The sequence below is a fragment of the Helianthus annuus genome, chromosome 17, assembly GCF_002127325.2.
Source record: "Helianthus annuus cultivar XRQ/B chromosome 17, HanXRQr2.0-SUNRISE, whole genome shotgun sequence".
NCBI classification, from domain to species: domain Eukaryota; kingdom Viridiplantae; phylum Streptophyta; class Magnoliopsida; order Asterales; family Asteraceae; genus Helianthus; species Helianthus annuus.
Genome location: NC_035449.2, coordinates 93,242,529 through 93,260,268, shown reverse-complemented (window position 1 = coordinate 93,260,268; position 17,740 = coordinate 93,242,529). Strand labels below are relative to the sequence as shown.

General features: G+C 37.8%; 1 protein-coding gene across 1 annotated transcript; it reads right to left on the bottom strand.

Moving 5' to 3' along the window:
* Positions 1-7,987: 7,987 nt before the first annotated feature.
* On the bottom strand, positions 7,988-11,271 carry LOC110925732 (tyrosine aminotransferase). Its single transcript, XM_022169593.2, has 7 exons — positions 10,790-11,271; positions 10,019-10,358; positions 9,708-9,926; positions 9,567-9,626; positions 9,334-9,489; positions 9,164-9,257; positions 7,988-8,312 (listed from the first exon to the last, which is right to left on the bottom strand). The coding sequence occupies exons 1-7, from the start codon at positions 11,068-11,070 to the stop codon at positions 8,182-8,184; spliced, it is 1,281 nt and encodes a 426-aa protein (XP_022025285.1). The 5' UTR covers positions 11,071-11,271; the 3' UTR covers positions 7,988-8,181.
* Between the last annotated feature and the right edge of the window lie 6,469 nt (positions 11,272-17,740).

The following is a 17,740-nucleotide window of genomic DNA, read 5'->3' as shown; positions in this document are numbered from 1 at the left end:
CTTAGAACTCCCATTAAATCCCAGGCCTTAGCTGACTTTGTGGTAGATTTCAATGTCAAAGGAACTAGCATGCAAAGGGAAGCTGAATTGGAAGTCCAACAGCTAGAGGAAACTAAGGATCCTTGGATACTCTTCACCGATGGAGCCTCCAATGTCAAAGGAACTAGGCTTGGAATACTACTAAAATCGCCACAGGGGGACATAATACCCCACTCTATAGCTTGTGAGTTCCAAACTACTAACAATGAGGCTGAATATGAAGCCTTGATAGATGGTTTGCAAATTGCCAAGCATATGAGGATCAGGTATCTTGAGGTACATGTAGATTCATTATTAATCACTAACCACTTTAATGGATCCTATGTTGTTAAAGGTGAAAAGCTAATCAAATATTTAGAGATAGTCAAAGATTTGGCACTCTCTTTTGTTTCCTTTAGTTTGACACAGGTACCCAGAGAAGAGAATGCAGAAGCTGATACATTGGCCAATCTGGGATCATCCTTGAAAATCCCAGAGGATATCAAGATCCCTATTATCCATATCCTAACCCCTGCTATTGAGGATCACACAGCTATGGAGATAGGAGAAGATTCCGCAATTATCCCTAGTGATGACACATGATCTCATTCAGGATCATGGATCCTTCCAATTATGAGATATATCCAACATGGAGAGATCCCTACAGGAGAAAACCCCAAGGCTTTCAAAATTAAGGTATCTCAGTTTACAATATTGAATAATATGCTATACAAACGATCTCTTGCAGGACCATATCTAAGATGTATTGAGGATCCTGAAATCCAAGAAGTCTTAAAGGATCTTCATGAAGGAGATTGTGGAAATCACACTGGGGCAGGGCATTATTCTCAAGGATCCTGAGAACAGGATACTATTGGCCTACTATGAAGAAGGATGCTGTGGATTATGCTAAAAGATGTGATCCTTGTAAGAGACATAGTAATATCCTTCACCAACCAGCAGAGCTCTTGCATCCTATATCCTCTTCTTGGCCATTTATGAGATAGAGGATGGATATAGTTGGTAAACTTCCCAAGGCACCTGGTGGAAAAGTGTTCATGCTTGCTATGACTGACTATTTCTCAAAGTGGATAGAGGTTGAAGCCTTTGCTCAAGTCAGAGAAAAAGAAGTGATATCCTTTATCAAGAGAAATATTATTACTAGATTTGGTATCCCTTCTGAAATTGTATGTGATAATGGATCCCAATTTATTGGGAGTAGAACTACTAACTTTTGTGACAGCTGGGGGATTAAGATGATAACATCAACACCGGTACACCCACAAGCTAATGGCCAGGCAGAATCATCCAACAAGATCATCATCAACAATTTGAAGAAGAAGCTTGGATGCAAGAAAGGAAAATGGGCAGAAGAGCTACCTTATGTATTATGGACTGACAGAACAACTCCCAAGAATGCTACTGGTCAAACTCCATTCTCTTTGGTATTTGGGGCAGAATCAGTAATCCCTACAGAAATGGTGGTTCCTACTGTAAGAACAAGCATTCGTGATCCTAAAGGAAATGCTGAAAACTTGGTTCAAGACCTGGATACTATAGAAGAACTCAGGGATTTGGCAAGGATAAGGATGACCAGTTATCAACAAAGGATGGCTAGAGGTTACAATAAGAATGTCAAGAACAGGAAATTCCAAGTTGGTGATATGGTACTGAGGAAAGCATTTCAGAATACTACCAATCCCGCTGATGGAAAGTTGGCACCAAAGTGGGAAGGCCCTCATTTGATTGAAGCTGAAGCAGGAAAGGGGGCATATCGGTTGCTAACAATGGAAGGTGATTTGCTGCCAAGAGCTTGGAATGCTGTCCACTTGAAAAAATATTTCATGTGATAAGGATCCATGATCCTTGGCCGACAATGATCCTTGAAGGATCCTTGCAAAACGGAGGATCCTCGTTATGGTAATAATTTAATCTCAAACTGTTTAACTCTTCATATATCATGTACTTAAGGATAAGGATCATGGATCATTTATCCTCCTTTCACTTTTTTCTAAGTTTTGCAGAAAGTTGGGTATCCTTGGCAGAGGATAAGTCTCCACAGAAATATCCAGTTATTTGGGCTTGACCCCAGTTATTTGGGCTTGACCCCAGTTCTTTGGCTAGTCCCCAGTTTGGGCCTGTCCCCAGTATCGCCAGCAGCGCACGATGATCCTGGTACAGTTCATGGCAATGGGACCAGTACTCGCTTTAGGGGCTGACAATTTCATTGTACTGGCTGTATCCTGGATCCTACGTATAATGGTAGACGTACCATACATCCGTTCCTAAGGTTTCTAACGTCTTCACGTTAGCTAAGGTTTTGGCATTTTCATGTCACAAAGTTTGGATAGTCGCTAGTGAGGGCCCTCCAGTTTACACAAGATCCTTTGGGCTTGTCCCCAGTTATCCTTTGGGCTTGTCCCCAGTTATCCTTTGGGCTTGTCCCCAGTTATTCTTTGGGCTTGTCCCCAGTTATCCTTTGGGCTTGTCCCAAGTTATCCTTTGGGCTTGTCCCCAGTTATCCTTTGGGCTTGTCCCCAAAATTGTTGGGTTTGTCCCCAGTTACTAACTCTTCTCTTATATTGGCTTAGTCCCAAGTTATATTCTATTTCAGGTTTTTGAAGCTAAAACAAGCAAGGATCCTTGATCCTTACCTTCTACTAAGGTTTGTCTTTTGATTATCCTGATTATAATTGTTAAGGAGTTAGGATCCTAACTTGGATTCTCAGGTATGATCCTTGTTCATTTTTATTTTATCTATATAAGTGACCCTTATTCTTTGACAACAGAACTAATGATCCTTAAGTTACACAATCTTTCTGAACTTATCGACTTTAGGATATTTGATCCTTGATCATATCCTAAAACTTTTGAAACATAATTTGTTCTATTTTTCTTCTTTACTTTATAAATTCAAATGAGATGTGTAACAACAGTTGGAAAGTAAAGAATTCATAAGGATAACAACACGAAAAATAGCCAAAAAGTTAAAGTTTTATTTATTCACAAAATATTAGACCCTTTTAAGGTTGTCAAAATTGCTAACCCAAGTTTCTACCAGCAATACGTGGCCCGTCCACTTGGGTTGGCAAAGGGTGTCCATTGTTTAACTGGTCATAAGAGTGCAGGAAATAAAAGTCGACAGGATAACAAGTGGCTTCATCCCCCAAACAGAGGATCCCTCCACCACCTATTATCCTACCTATTGTCCAAAGGATCGATGATCCTTAAACCTAAAACTATTGTTCAGGGTACAACCTAACATTGTTTCAAAACATCACAACTACAAAAAACTACCAAACTTTAAAAAAATGGGCTTGGGATGTGTCTAGAAATGTCCATCATCGCCCATCCTTGTAGCTCACACCTTGGCCGCATCTTCACCAGCATCACCTTCAGCTTTGTCCTTCCCGCTGCCACTTGCCTCGATTGCCAAAACCTCGGTAGCCTCCTCCTCATCCTCCAGCTCTGCCAATTTTGCCTTCCAGCCCTCCTTGTCCCAAGTGCTCCTGTCGAAGTCAGGATCCTCAGCTTCTTGGGCCATCTACAGTTTTATCTTTTACATAGTGATGGCAGCAGAGACTTTAGCATCCTCCATGATCTCATGCTTCTCGTAATCAGCATTTATCTGAGTGGCAACCACCTGCTTCTTTGCTTGGTTGAGCTCCTTTTCGAGAGAGGAGATGGTCTGGTCCTTGGCTAGGAAAGTTTTATGGAACTCCAGATGTTTCTGTTCAGCTTCTTCAACATATGCGTCATACCACATCTGGATCTCGGCAAATTTCTGCAAAAGACAAAGTAAAGTTTAGAACTTGTGATCCTTAATTGGGCAGGATACTCAGTCAGGATCCAGGATCCTTAACTCAGAAAAATACTCCAAGAATTGATGGCGGATGAGGGACAGCCCGTCAAGGTCTTCAGCTTCGGCGACCTTTCTTTTCTTTCCCCCTTTGGAGGTCACAGGCTTGGGGATTATTGTGCTCGGGCTAGCAGCACCTTTCTTTTTTGCGGATCGGGGGCCAACGTTGCTGAGATCGCTAACGCTGAAGCGAGAGGCAGACTTGGATGATTTTCCAGCACCTGTCAATTCAAAACAACAGATAAGTATTCTTGTTCTATTTGAAATATTTAACTACATATAAGCATGGATACTTACTTGACATCGTGACAGAGCCTGAGGATACTTCTTGAGAATCCTTGGTGATTGCTTGGAATGATCTTATCGCAGGGTCAAGACTCCAGAAAGCGGTGATTCTTTCCTTCGTTGCATACACCTCTTTCTTAATTTTTATCTCGTCCTTGCTCCACGACACTTCAATTCCAAGATAATAAGTACGTTTTCCCAAATCCAACATCACAAAGTTTTTTAGCCATCCCGCGCTTAAACTCCATAATAATTTTCAATTTGAACCTGTCACAATTAAATCGTCCATGTACACGCCAATTAATAACACATCTGTTCTAACGGTTCTTCGGTATGCGGCTTGTTCTTGCAAGCACCTGTGAAATTTTATATTTAACAATAGATTGTTTAATTTCGTATTCCATGCACGTGGAGCTTGCCTTAACCCGCATAACGCCTTCGATAATTTGTAATGTTTATGCTCTTCACCTTTTTAACGAATCCTTCCGGTTGAACGGCGTAAACTTCTTCTTTTAATTCGCCCTGTAGGAACGCGGATTTAACATCAAGATGATGTAATTCCCAACCTCCATTCGCTACGAGAGATAAAAGTAACCGAATTGTTTCGAGTCGAGCAACTGGCGCGAACACTTCGTCAAAATCTACACCGGGTTGCTGAATATAACCCTTTGCCACGAGTCTATCCTTGTGTTTATTTAGTGAGCCATCCGCGTTTTCTTAACCTTGAAAACCCACTTCAATCTAATCGCTTTTCGTGGTAATTCGGTCAAGTTCCACGTATTATTTTTATTAATTGAGTCAATTTTGATACGCATTGCTTTCATCCACTCTGCTTTATATTTTATATCATTAAAATAAGCCGGTTCGTCGTCCTCAAGAAATAAAAAAACTTCATCAATTGTACTCAAATTTAAAATATAATCATTGAAACGTACCGGTGTAACCTAGCGCGATTTAGATCTTCTAACGACTTGCTCGAGTCTCGAGAGACAAAAATACTATTTTCATTATTACTACTGTTCACGTCTCTGTCTCAGCCGTATGGGTCTGTGCACTAATATTTTGACCATGTGATCCACTTCTTATTCCAACCGATTGGGCCTGGTCATGCCCCGTTGGGCCTTGCTGATCTTCATCGTGAGAAACAACCTCATCACTTTGACTTGAATATTAGGAGCCCACAAAATTTTTAGTGGTGGCATGTTGTCCACGATGCGGGCCTAATGTGCCCAAAATATAATTATTTGATAGTTTTATTTGATCCATGGCAAATCTAATTAGTAACATTATCTACAACACATGGGCCCTTAGTAATACTTGACCCGGTTGAATCTGACCCAGTTTGAATTCGTGATCCACTATCAGATTCGTTGGAGTCCATATCAACCGACCAATCTCTCCATCAAAATCCACCCAAATCATACCCGGTTCGCGAGACATTTCGTCATCAAAAATATTATTTTTTTCCCAAATTCCAACCACGCGTTTCATTAAACTCCGTATCCCCGTCTCGACCCACAACAATTCTTCGAGTTGTCGGATTGTATAAACGATAAGCCCCAAACCGTTTTCGCTTCCAAGATAAACTAAATGAGTCTAGCGATCGTCTAATTTTGGAAGATGCCTACCAGCACATCCGAAAACTTTAAGATATTGAAGATCTGGTTTCTTTCATTTTAACATCTCGTACGGTGTTTTATCATTGTTTAACGCACGTGTTGGAGTTTTATTTATTAATTTGGTTAAGCACCTCACCGCCTCCCCCACATAAAATTAGGAACTTGTCGCGCTTTTAATATCCTTCGAGTCATCTCCAGTTTTGTTGAGGTGTATATGGAGTGGTTAAGTATCGAATAATTCCTTCGCTTTCACAGAACCGATTGAACTCATGAGATATGAATTATATATATAGGGAAATGCTAAATCGAAAACCCACCTTAGGTAAAGAAATCCCGAAAACTTCATCTCTACCATCCATCTCATTTGATCAATGGTGGATATTAAAAAGATACAAAAAGTCACTTTTTTCAGAAAAATGTTAGAGTCTGACAAAAAGTGTAAAGTGTTACGCTTTTCTCTTTCTTCTCTCTCCTCTCTCCTCACTCATTTGACACAAGAAAATGTGAGAGTTGCATTGTTACATAAAAATATCAGTGTAAAAAAATGTAACATGTTTTTTACGCACATTTCAAAATAAAAACTTCATAAATTATATGTTTTAAAATTCATACACTTTATATAATCTAAAAAACTGCTGCGAAAACACAATAAAAATGTGTTAAAGATGATTTACAAAAAACTATGAACAACTGAAAAAAATGTAACATATTCTCTCTCCTCTCTCCACTGTTACAAAAAGTGTGTCAGTGTCAGAAAATGTGCGGGTGTCAGTACAAATGTTGCAGCGAAAAAGTGTACCACGTGACAACATTATGTCCATCCATTAGGTTTTCTGAGTTTTGCAACTCACATGTGATTTCTCCCTATATTTCACCTATATATATATATATATATATAATTGCGCTAAAATAAGAACCACCTCGAGTTGTAAGAACCGTGAGAACTTTTTGATCCGGAGCGAGGTGGACCAAATTTTTTTTTCATAAACGTAGATGCGTGTATTATAAACACATTTGTAAAAAAAATTCAAAAAAAAAAAATGACGTGTGTGTAGTTTTGAGCACCACAAGTTTGTGTTTACGGGTACCGTAAATTTTCCGGTAGGATTTAGGTTCCCCGTAAACACAAACTTGTGGTGCTCAAAACTACACACACGACATTTTTTTGAATTTTTTTACAAATGTGTTTATAATACACGCATCTACGTTTACGAAAAAAAATTTTGGTCCACCTCGCCCCGTACGGTGTAGTTCTCACGGTTCTTACAACTCGAGGTGTTTCTCATTTTAGCAGTCCCCTATATATATACATATATATATATATATATATATGGATATGGAGACGATTATGAGAAAACTAGTTAAATGTGAGAAAACTAAAAAAACTCACTCAAAATGAGAGGGGGGGGGGGGGGTTGAATGAAGGAGGGGCAAAACTGGGAAAAAATATATACCTTTTCAAACATTTCTATCTTCTTCATATATTATTATTTTTTTAAAAAAAATTGCACCATAAGATCACAAATTTTCTTATCTTTCATTCGAATATATTCGATCATACTTTTTCGACACAAACAAAGATTTAACGTGTCATCTTTTTTTTTTCAATACTATTATTATAGTAGTGCACATGTGTAATATGACATGTAATTAAGCCTTAAGGTTTAGGTCTTAGGTTTAATTTAGCTTTTAGGGTTAGGTATCTGGGGGTGGGGGTGGGGGTTGGCAGGTTTAGGCTTTTGGGGGAGGGGGTTTAAGTTTATTTTTTTTGGGAGGGGGTGGGTGATTTAGGTTTTATAGGTGTGAGGGATAGGTTTTTGGGGGTGTGTGTGTGTGGGGTGGGGGGGGGGGGTGTTTAGGTTTTTTGTAATGTTGCACATGTGGATGGCATAAACACAAGAATGAAGGAATACATTTTGGGTTTAATTGTAGATGCTAGATTGGTTTGTGCATGGGTAGCATGTTTTAAATTAGTTTTAGCCTGTTTATTGGTACTTGGGGAAGAAGTTGAAAACACAAATTGTACTTGTAATTCCTTACAAGTAGTGAGACTATGGAATAAAAGAACTAACGTCGTTGCAGCCAGTGAAAGTAGGTCAGACGACTGAACCACCTAAGTCTTGCATGTTTTTGTCTGTTTAATTTTCTCTTGCAGTATTGTTTGTGTTTGTGTATTTAGTTTGATTGATCGATCGAATCCTAACAATGTAGACATTCATATTTTTACCAATTTCATCTTAAACTAATGTTATATAATCATAGTAATTAAAGATAATACAATCACCGAGGAACATAAAAACTTTTTAAATACGATCACCAATCGGGAATTTATTCAAGAAATAGTAGATACATGATCCAACGAGCAGTTGATGATCAAACAAGAGATGATCGAACGAGCGTTCATACTTTAGTTTTTGGTTTCTTGGAGTGTCTTTCACAAAAAGCTTTAAGCCTCTTGATACCTTCTTCAAGAGCAGAAGGTTCGATAGCAAATGTCACCCTTAGCCAGTTGTTGATCCCTACACATATACCTATTGGAGAAACAAGCAAGCAAATCAATCTGGTAAACGGGTCGATTCGGATTATATGTTATCTCTAACTAGTTAAAGGATAGAATACAAAAAAAGTCTAGATAAATTGCAAACGGGTCAAAATAACCCAAAGTGTATTACATATGCATGAAACTTCCTAAATCATTATCTAGGTTATTATTGCAGTTATATATACATTAATCACGACAATTACTTGAAATTCTAAAAAGAAAGGGAAAGAAGGAGTTTTTAAGTGGAACCGAGATTAAAATGGTAAAATAAAAAAAAAACATATGCACAAATTAGTTTAATGGTTTTTTTATGTACATTAGATAATCATTTGTATGTAACAATATTTTAAAAACTATGAACCATTGATAAAAAAAATAAAAAATTAAACAATCTAGGTTTGTTCTTTTGTTCTCGTAATAACTTAGTGTTATGTTTTTGTATATAGGGGATATGCAGTAAACATTATTTTTATTAATATAATATGTATATAACTAAAAAATATATTATAAATACACACTATAATTATGATAAAATAAGTAAACGGAATATACTATATGTTATACATATAAAAAGAATTATATATGTATGTAATTTGTGTATGTATTATATATTCGATAAACAAGTAAAACTCGAGCTTTAGACACGGAGCACGAAATGAGCCGAGCTAAAGCTTAGGCGAGCTCGTGCTTGGCTTGGCTCGGCTCGGCTCGGCTCAACTCGTTTACACTTTACACCCCTAAAACTAACTGTTGCCTTCTAGAAATACATATAATATAAACAACAAAGGAATATCACAAGAGAAGATTAAACCAACATCTACACTTGAAAGTTTATCTTACCTGGAAGGATTACAACCGATTCTTCTTGAATAAGCTTGACACAAAAGTCCATATCATCCTTAATATCCTCAAACACTGATAGATCTAGTTTCACCTTTCAAATATATACCACAAGTAAGACTTTATATGAAATCTTTCAAAATAATTGTGCATCCATGATCCATCCTTACCATAACAAACATAGATCCTGCAGGCTTGCTGGGGCAAATTATACCCGGGACATCTTGAATTCCCTCATAACAGATATTTGCACAATCCTTTATCAAACTAACAATCTTTGAAAAGAAATCGTCTTTCGTTTTAGCTAGGATATCTGGAGCTGCTCCCTGCAAGTGGCCAAGATCATATAAACCGAAAGCATGAAGCAAAATGACTTTGCCACAGATATTAGGAATATACAAACCTGAATAAAAGTTGGAGCGTCTGAGGATATATTGAGGTATGCTGTAATGCAATCGATGATCTGGAAAGAACAATCAAGTAAGTCAACCTTGTGATATACACGTTATTTTATAAATAATTATGAGAAAACGGGAGAACCCACCCCGTGTTGTTTAAGGATGCCATTAGGATCATTGATGACAAGCCACCCGAGCCGCCAACCAGGAACGATCCACCTTTTTGAAATGGAACCAAGTGTGATTACAGGTGTGATTGATCCAAAGGTTCCCGTTGGAACAAAAGGGTTTTTACCAAAAGCAATATGACTATAAACTTCATCGGAAATTAGTAATATCCCGAGCTTCTTGGCAGTCTCAGCAACCTAACAAGTAACAACCCAAATATCCAATCAAATACAACCAAATTATTATTTTTACTAAACGCAAAGCAAAAAGAGAAAACAAGTATACGCACCTTTTGTAGATGTTGGTGTGTGAAAACATTTCCACAAGGATTTCCAGGGTTAATTATAACCATGGCAACCGTATTTTCATCTGCAAGAGCGTTGACTGAATCGAGGTCAACTTCCCAGTCTTGGTCGGGAAGAAGGTCAAAGTGACGGACTTCCAAATGGCATGATTTAGCAATAGCTTCATAATACGGAAACCCGGGTTTAGGAAGTAGAATGTTTGCATTGGGATTAGCAAGCACAGTTACTATGGTTTGAATTGCTTGTGTGCAACCGAGTGTCAAGAACACATCATCCGGTGATAAGTCATACGGAAGATCTTGAGACAGGTACTCTGCCACAGCCCTATAAAAGAACACCAACATTATACTTCCACAACAAAACATTAACTTTCTAACGAATCGGCTAGCTTTTATAAGGAAATCACTATAATTACTAAAACTGAAGAGCTCATATAGTTAAATTCTACTTATATTGCCATAATATATACACTGGGAGATTTAGGAACTATTGATTCATGTAAATTTTCAACCTTAAAACACATACCAAGATAACACAATCAAATCAAAGTACTGTTCTATACGCTATTACACTTTCACCACAAATTACTTATCAAGAAAAAAAAGTCAACTTTTATTGAAATGAACAGGACTGATGGTCTATTGCATCAAATTAAAGATCCAGATTAACTCAATCAACCGAGTCAACTCACAAATCGGTCAATTAAAGCAACAGTTCAATTAGCAGAAACATTTCAACAAACACTTGGTGTATACCTTCTAGCGGGGAGAATACCAACGGTAGGGCAGTAGCCGTTGAAGTTAGCAGAACGAAGGGATTCAACGACGGCATCTTCTGCAACCTTTGTAGTACGGAAGCATGGGAAAGCAGAAGGGTCGCCATGACCGAGAGGGATGACGGGTCTGGTGTCAGATTGGTTGAGTTTAGAGAGGAGCATGTAGAGAACGCCTCTAACTGTGTTGTCCGATGACATGTTCAGTTCTGGGTTTGCCCGGAATCCCCATTTTTTCGTTGGTGACGACGAGCCGTTTTCCATCTCTCTCTCCACTCGTTTTCGATTGGGGGTGTGTGTGTGTGAATGTATGTATATTATTGAGTGTGTGTTTGATTTGATTTTGAGTTATAGGAAGTAGACAAAAGCTCTCTAACTTTTTGTTTTTGTTTTGTCTTATTGTCTTATTTACCTTTTTTGTCATCGGTCACATGTAGAGTTTTAGTTATTAGAACATCCTGCTATGGTGACTTAGGGTATAAGAAGTCGTTAAATATTTTAGAATGGTAAATTTCAAATTCAACTAATGAGAGTGTGTTATGTCATTCAATCTTAAGAGTTTAAACTATGCTGAAAATTGTTGGCAATGATTAGATACTTCATGAATTGGCAAACTTTTTATTTTTATTTTTTTAAACTAGTATATTTAATATTTAAACATGTATTTTAACATAATAAATGTTGAATAAATTAAGAATAACATTACATTAAATTAAAAACATTAAAATTATATTAAATTAAAAAACATTAAAATTACATTAAATTGAAATAAATTAAACTAGTCTTCGTCGAAAGCGACCAAAAGGTGGGGTAAATCTTGACTTGCGAGATGATTCATGAGATCGTGTTTTAGTCTCCAATGCGTGTCTTCATCCATCAGCTCGTCCATCACCGTATCGTCTAGAGCGGGCTCGACCGGAGGATTCCGAATGTGTACCGGTGCTATCGCGTTTCCGTCGTCTTTCAAAATCCTGTTGTGTAAAATAATACACGTGTACACAACACTCCTAATTTTTCTAACGGTTCTTGCTCGCATCGGCTGACTCAATACACCCCATTTCGACTTCAAAACCCCAAAAGCTCATTCGACGTCTTTTCTTGCCGCCTCGTGTTGCCTCTTGAATTTCTTTCCGTCTACTTCGTGAGGGTATGGGATTGACTTCACAAACATGGACCACGCAGGGTAGATTCCATCCACGAGCAAGTAACCATGTTTGTATAAATGGTTGTTAACGTAAAATGGACATTTTGGCGCGGTTCCATTTCGTTCTGTTAAAAATAACGGAGATTGTTGTAGCACATTGATATCGTTTTGTAAACCTGGTGGACAACAAAAAGCATGCCAAATCCATAAATCTTGAGATGCAACCGCTTCAAGCATAACAGTCGGGTATCGGTGATCTCCTCACATATATTGGCCTCGATACTCTGTGGGACAAAATTGCCAAACAAAATGGGTGCAATCAATTGGGGGTATGTGTGTGAATGTATGTATATTATTGAGTGTGTGTTTGATTTGAGAGATCTGTTTATGGGAAGTAGACAAAAGCTTCTCTAAATTTTTGTTTTTGTTTTGTAATCTTGTCTTATTTACCTTTTTTTGTCATCCGTCACATGTAGAGTTTTAGTTATTATACCATCCGTAGTCATAGGGCTATCCTCCCAGGGTGCCTTAGGGTGAGAGGGACACTCCTCTCTTAGGGGAGTGACCTCTCTTACAAAAAACCAATCAGCATGCGCCACGTAAACTCCCCGCATATCCTCAATTTGATGGTGGCACTCCTCTCTTAATTAAATCTCATCATCTTCTCTCTCTCTCATCATCTTCTCTCTCTCTCAGCATCTTCTCTCTCTCCTCTCTTTTTGTGCGGTGAACACCCACCGCTCCCCACTCGCCGCAAACACTCCCCGAGGGGTCGGCGGCGGTGTTCCCGCTCGGGGACTACACACCCCGCACCCCTCCCCGAGAAGTGCCCCGCTCACCCTTATAGCGCTGGCGAACATCGCCACAGAGGGCTTGCAAAAATTATGACGGATGGTTTCTGTATTTTTTCGATAATGTACCATTGAAAAACGGTTACTTTAATAAAAAAATATATTTCTTAAATCTATATATATATATATATATATATATATATATATATATATATATATACAAAACAAACCACATATTCTAACACCAACAATCTCACATACAAACCATCCTACATCCAACAAACTCATAAAAAATACTCTTCACAATCAGGATCGGCTCAACCATTTTGAAGACCCAAAGCACAGTGAAAATCCGAGGCCTTTATTCCACTGTGTTTGATGATATTTTTTGTAATTTCATACTTACACAATTAATAAACACTTACATCAAAAGAAGGTCTACAAAGAACCATACTGCGTCTTGCACAAATGATTTAACCTGCATATTTACAATAATTTGTTAATATAAAGCAGCTTTTTAATAAACAACATTTACAAACATTATGTATTCGTCCACCATTGACATATGCTGCATAGTATTTTCAATTTGTAAGTCTCGTAAACCGGATCTTTCAATGATATCAAACAATCACCAAGTTTGTGCGGAATCCAAACTTGGTGAGATTCAAGAAAAACACGAAAATAAGAAATACCAAGAACACCAAAATCACCTTTCAACACTTGCACACGATTCTATTACTTGAATAAGCAAAACTGTCTAGTACAAGTGTTCTTTACAATCAACTCGCCTCTCTCTCTCTATCTCTGTAGGAATTCTAAAACAATGAGGCTCAAACCCTAAAGCAAGTTTAAAACTTGTTTATATACCTAGGCAAGCCCACTTCCCTACATGGGCTCCCCTTGGGCCTGCTTGGCCCACATGGCCTAAAACTTGGCCCAAGTGACCTATAAAGATCCAAAACCTAATATAAACTAACCCGGTAAGGCCCAGTTCGGAACCATAACCCATTGTGTTAAGTTGATGCGTCAGTCTAACACTTTAGGGCCTAACAATCTCCCCCTAGACTGATGCTATCAAATTGTCTTCATAACATGAATTCAACAACGTCTTCAACAAACTCTATGGTTGTCGCTATGCTGCAGATATTGGGGAAGTTCTTGACTTCTGAACTCTCAGCACTGGGTCTCTTTCTTCAGCTCTTGTGGTTAGCTTCATATCAGGATCTCGATCAGCTTTTGCTTGAAAGTCTTTGTTAAAATAATGTGAGAGGAGGATTCTCAACAGCTCTTTTCTTCTTTAGTCTTTCTCTTTCAAGCAGGTTCACGTGTACTTCTTCAATTGTACTTTCACTGTCAGACGGCGTTTCGTATCCAGTTCTTTTGACTCAGGTACATCTTGTTGTTGTGATGCTCCATGTCTCGTCAGCAGCTAATAGCATCTCAATCTTCATCAACCCCTGTTCTTGATTGAAATCAAGTTCTGCACATGCTCAGAAATTCATAAGCAAATATTTCTAATGCAACAGAGGAACGTAACACATGAAACATTAGGTACATCAAATTTCACAATTTAAATTCTTTCAACTTTTGATGATCAGTTAAATCTTCAAGAACGGTTATATTTTTTAGTTTTAAGAAAACAAGTAAACACTCTATTTTTGGAATTTTGGTTTTATAGAAAAGCGAGACACTATTGTTGTATTTTTTTATTTTTTTAAGAACTAAAAACAAATAAAAACTCAAAATATAAACAACTACCATAATATACAATTACAATTGCAATGGGATCAAAATTCGTTCTCAGGCAGACTAAGGAACACTTTTCAATACGAGCCTAATCAAACTGGTCTATGCGATTGCCAATATATTTGTCCACTTAAACTTTAACGCTCAACTTTCAATTTTTCAACTTTGTGATATGCTTAAGGTAATATTATACTATTATACCCGTGTGTCCCATTCCAAGGCATACCCCCGTGATCAAGGTAAGCACAATGATTCATCGTAACACGTGAGTATACTGATGTCATCCTTTTTGATTTACAATATTAGACCATTGGTGACAGGTCAGTACTTTCGTACAGCAGAGCGACCAATGATTGTGTCCAACGAGGGCGAGGCAAATACCATTTTGGTACGAATTTGGCTTTTTGAGCATTGGGAATTTTCTCATTTTGAGATTTGATTCCTTAAGGTTTTTGTCCTCTTGGGATCTTTTAAGATATCCTGACTGTGTCTAGGTCTTCATATAATCTGGATGCAACAGAAGGACAGCCAAGATATCCCCGGATGATTCAACAATATAAAGACCCGAAACCTCAGACGTTGGCTATCTATCAACGCAATATTTAAGACCATAAAATCATACGTCTTTGGTATGTTACCCACATGGTACATAGTTCGTTATGTTTATATCACTTAGTATCTTTTATCATTTTGAGCATCAAGAGTATCGACATATCGCGGTAGATCCTAGTCTTTTCAGTTATGGCACCTTACATGTGTTAGTTAAACCCTTTAACACGAACATTTATTTCACTTCCCATATCATGCAATTTTTCTTTTTGGCTTTTTCATTTTTCAAGTGTTTTTGTATTTTTCTCATTTTCTCCCCCTAAAACAAAGCATATTTACAACAAACTCTTTTTGTATTTTTCTGAGTTCTCTCCCCCTAAAGTATATATCTGTCTCTCTCTCTCCTCCTAAATTTGTGCATAAAACTTATGCGCAAATTTACCATTTACCAGGGAAAGGACACTTTATGTACAAAGTAATGAACTAGGAAAGAGAAAATATTTTTGCTTAACCGTTCTATCATCAGATTGAAGACTAATCAAATTCAAATCAAAGTACCGAATTTAAACGGTACGTTTTGCTGATCACTTCTTACTTCTGTTATCTCCTCCAAAGGAATCATATCATCTGTAAAAAAAATTTGAACTTTTTGCAACAGTGAAATGTTACCCGTTTTATTTTTGGAACAACCACTATCAACATTCCAGAGATTGTCAACAGCTCCTCCTTGGTTGTTCCTGAAAAGTAAGGAGATTAGTAAGACATTGGTACCCAGGCCATCGTGGTCCTGGGATTACCTGAAGCATCAAAATAAGACACTTCTTTCAAACATAAGTCCCCTTTCGTTTCAAGGATTGGAGATGTTGCTGCTTTGAATTTGGGTTTCCAAATCTATTTCGGTTTAACAAACATGTTTGTTGTCTTCGGTTGAGCAACTTTAGCTGTTTCAGGTTTATTAGCTTTAGAAACAGATTTTTGTTCCTGAAAAGCTTTGCATTTGTTTTTAGCAGCGTTCCAATCCCCATCAGAAGGTTTAACCTTGGGATTCACACTCTTCGTTGCCTTAGGTTAAGATACCTTCATTAGCTTAGAATGGTAGTTGTCCTTTGGTGTAACCCTCTGATTTTGCATATAACAGGGTACGTAGGGACGATGTGTGCAGTTTCTTGCAATATTACCCGCAATGCCACAGTTGTAGCAAGTTTGTCTTTTCATAGGAAAGACATATTGAGCAGCTTGACTTGCTCTAGCAGGTCCTGAAGGACAAACCAGTCCTTTTTGCGTTAGATGCGCCTGCACATTACTCTTATACGAAGACGAATTTGGGTGATTGTATTTTCTGTTTGCAGAAGTCTTGTTGCTCTGAGCACCATTCTTCATCTTTTCTCCCTGATTGGAGCTTTCATTCACCTTGTCACGAGCCTTATGAGGATTATTGCTGCCTTGTCCTTGATGAGCAGACTTCTTATACCCTCGATTTTGATCTGCTCGTTTTGGCTCCTTTTGCGTGTTGTGAACCGGCTCACAAACATCAACACAAGAGTGAGTATTGGCATTTTGTTGCATGTTTGGACGATGAACACAATTTCTAGCAATGTGTCCAGGAATTCCACAGTTGAAACATGTTTGTCGCTTCAATGTATGGAGATTCTGAGATCCAGCAGCAGTAGCTAATCTGATAGGTTTAGATGAACGAGCTTGCTTTGATTGCTTTGCTTATGTTCCATATGCGTTTTCTGAGTTCTTCTGTACTTGTTGATCAGAACTAGCACATGTCTGTTGGAAAGCAACAGAGGTTTTTAACAGTCGGTAGACAACAGTGGTTAGGTTATCAACATAAAGGAATTTCTGTTGACTAAACCTGTTGACCATTAGTTTATATCAATTTTGTAAGTCTACACAAATTATTTTTTTTACTTTCTATCAAAATGTGTTATGCATGGTTTTCTAAAAACCACCCGTGTTTGCACACGGGTCTTACCACTAGTACATATAATAAAGTAAACCTGATATGGGACACTTGTCTTATGCCGAGAGCATCTAGATCTTTGTTTTCCCGCTCATATTACTGGATCACGCTGACTTTGTGGACCGAAAATTACCCGACCCAAATAAATTAACTTTTAGTGTTTCTACTGTTTCGATCAAAATTTTGAACCCTAACATAAATAGAGGAAATCAATCCATCTTCTATCGAGCATCTTTATCTCCAATTATCTTCCTTGCTACGCTATCAGGTTAACTTTATTATTGTGGTCCTCTTCAAAGGTTTCTTTGAACAAACCCTAATCATTAATTCCTTCCACCTCACACATTCATACTCGATCCCAAACTCAATGATTGATTGTGCATTCTATACAAAACAATCAAGGTTTGATTCATCATGTAGGCTACGAATATCAAGCACCTAAATTTTTTGACTTCATTGAACAACTGACTGATGATCAGATTCGTGAAGCACAGGTTTGATACTGCTCTTACTCATGCCCTAACGTAAGTTCTTCCGCATAGCTCTCACTTAATTATGATCTTGATTTTTGCTATGATGTGATTAATCTGGAATTAAGATTCGTAGGTTGCTTAATTATGAGTGATTGTCTATAATTCGTTTAAATTGAAACCAATTTGGTGCTTTTGAATCCTTTTTCAGGTTCCTGATTCCATCGGAGTTAAAATAATTGTCTTCAAATCTATTTTATGTTTA

What these genes read in the sequence shown, in the direction of transcription:
- LOC110925732 (XM_022169593.2), bottom strand. Translation starts at nt 11,070, where the DNA reads ATGGAAAACGGCTCGTCGTCACCAACGAAAAAATGGGGATTCCGGGCA. An exon ending in ACGCTCCAACTTTTATTCAG is followed by an intron (nt 9,490 to 9,566) that starts GTTTGTATATTC and finishes GGCCACTTGCAG; the next exon opens with GGAGCAGCTCCAGATATCCT. An exon ending in ATCGGTTGTAATCCTTCCAG is followed by an intron (nt 8,313 to 9,163) that starts GTAAGATAAACT and finishes TTTCTCCAATAG; the next exon opens with GTATATGTGTAGGGATCAAC.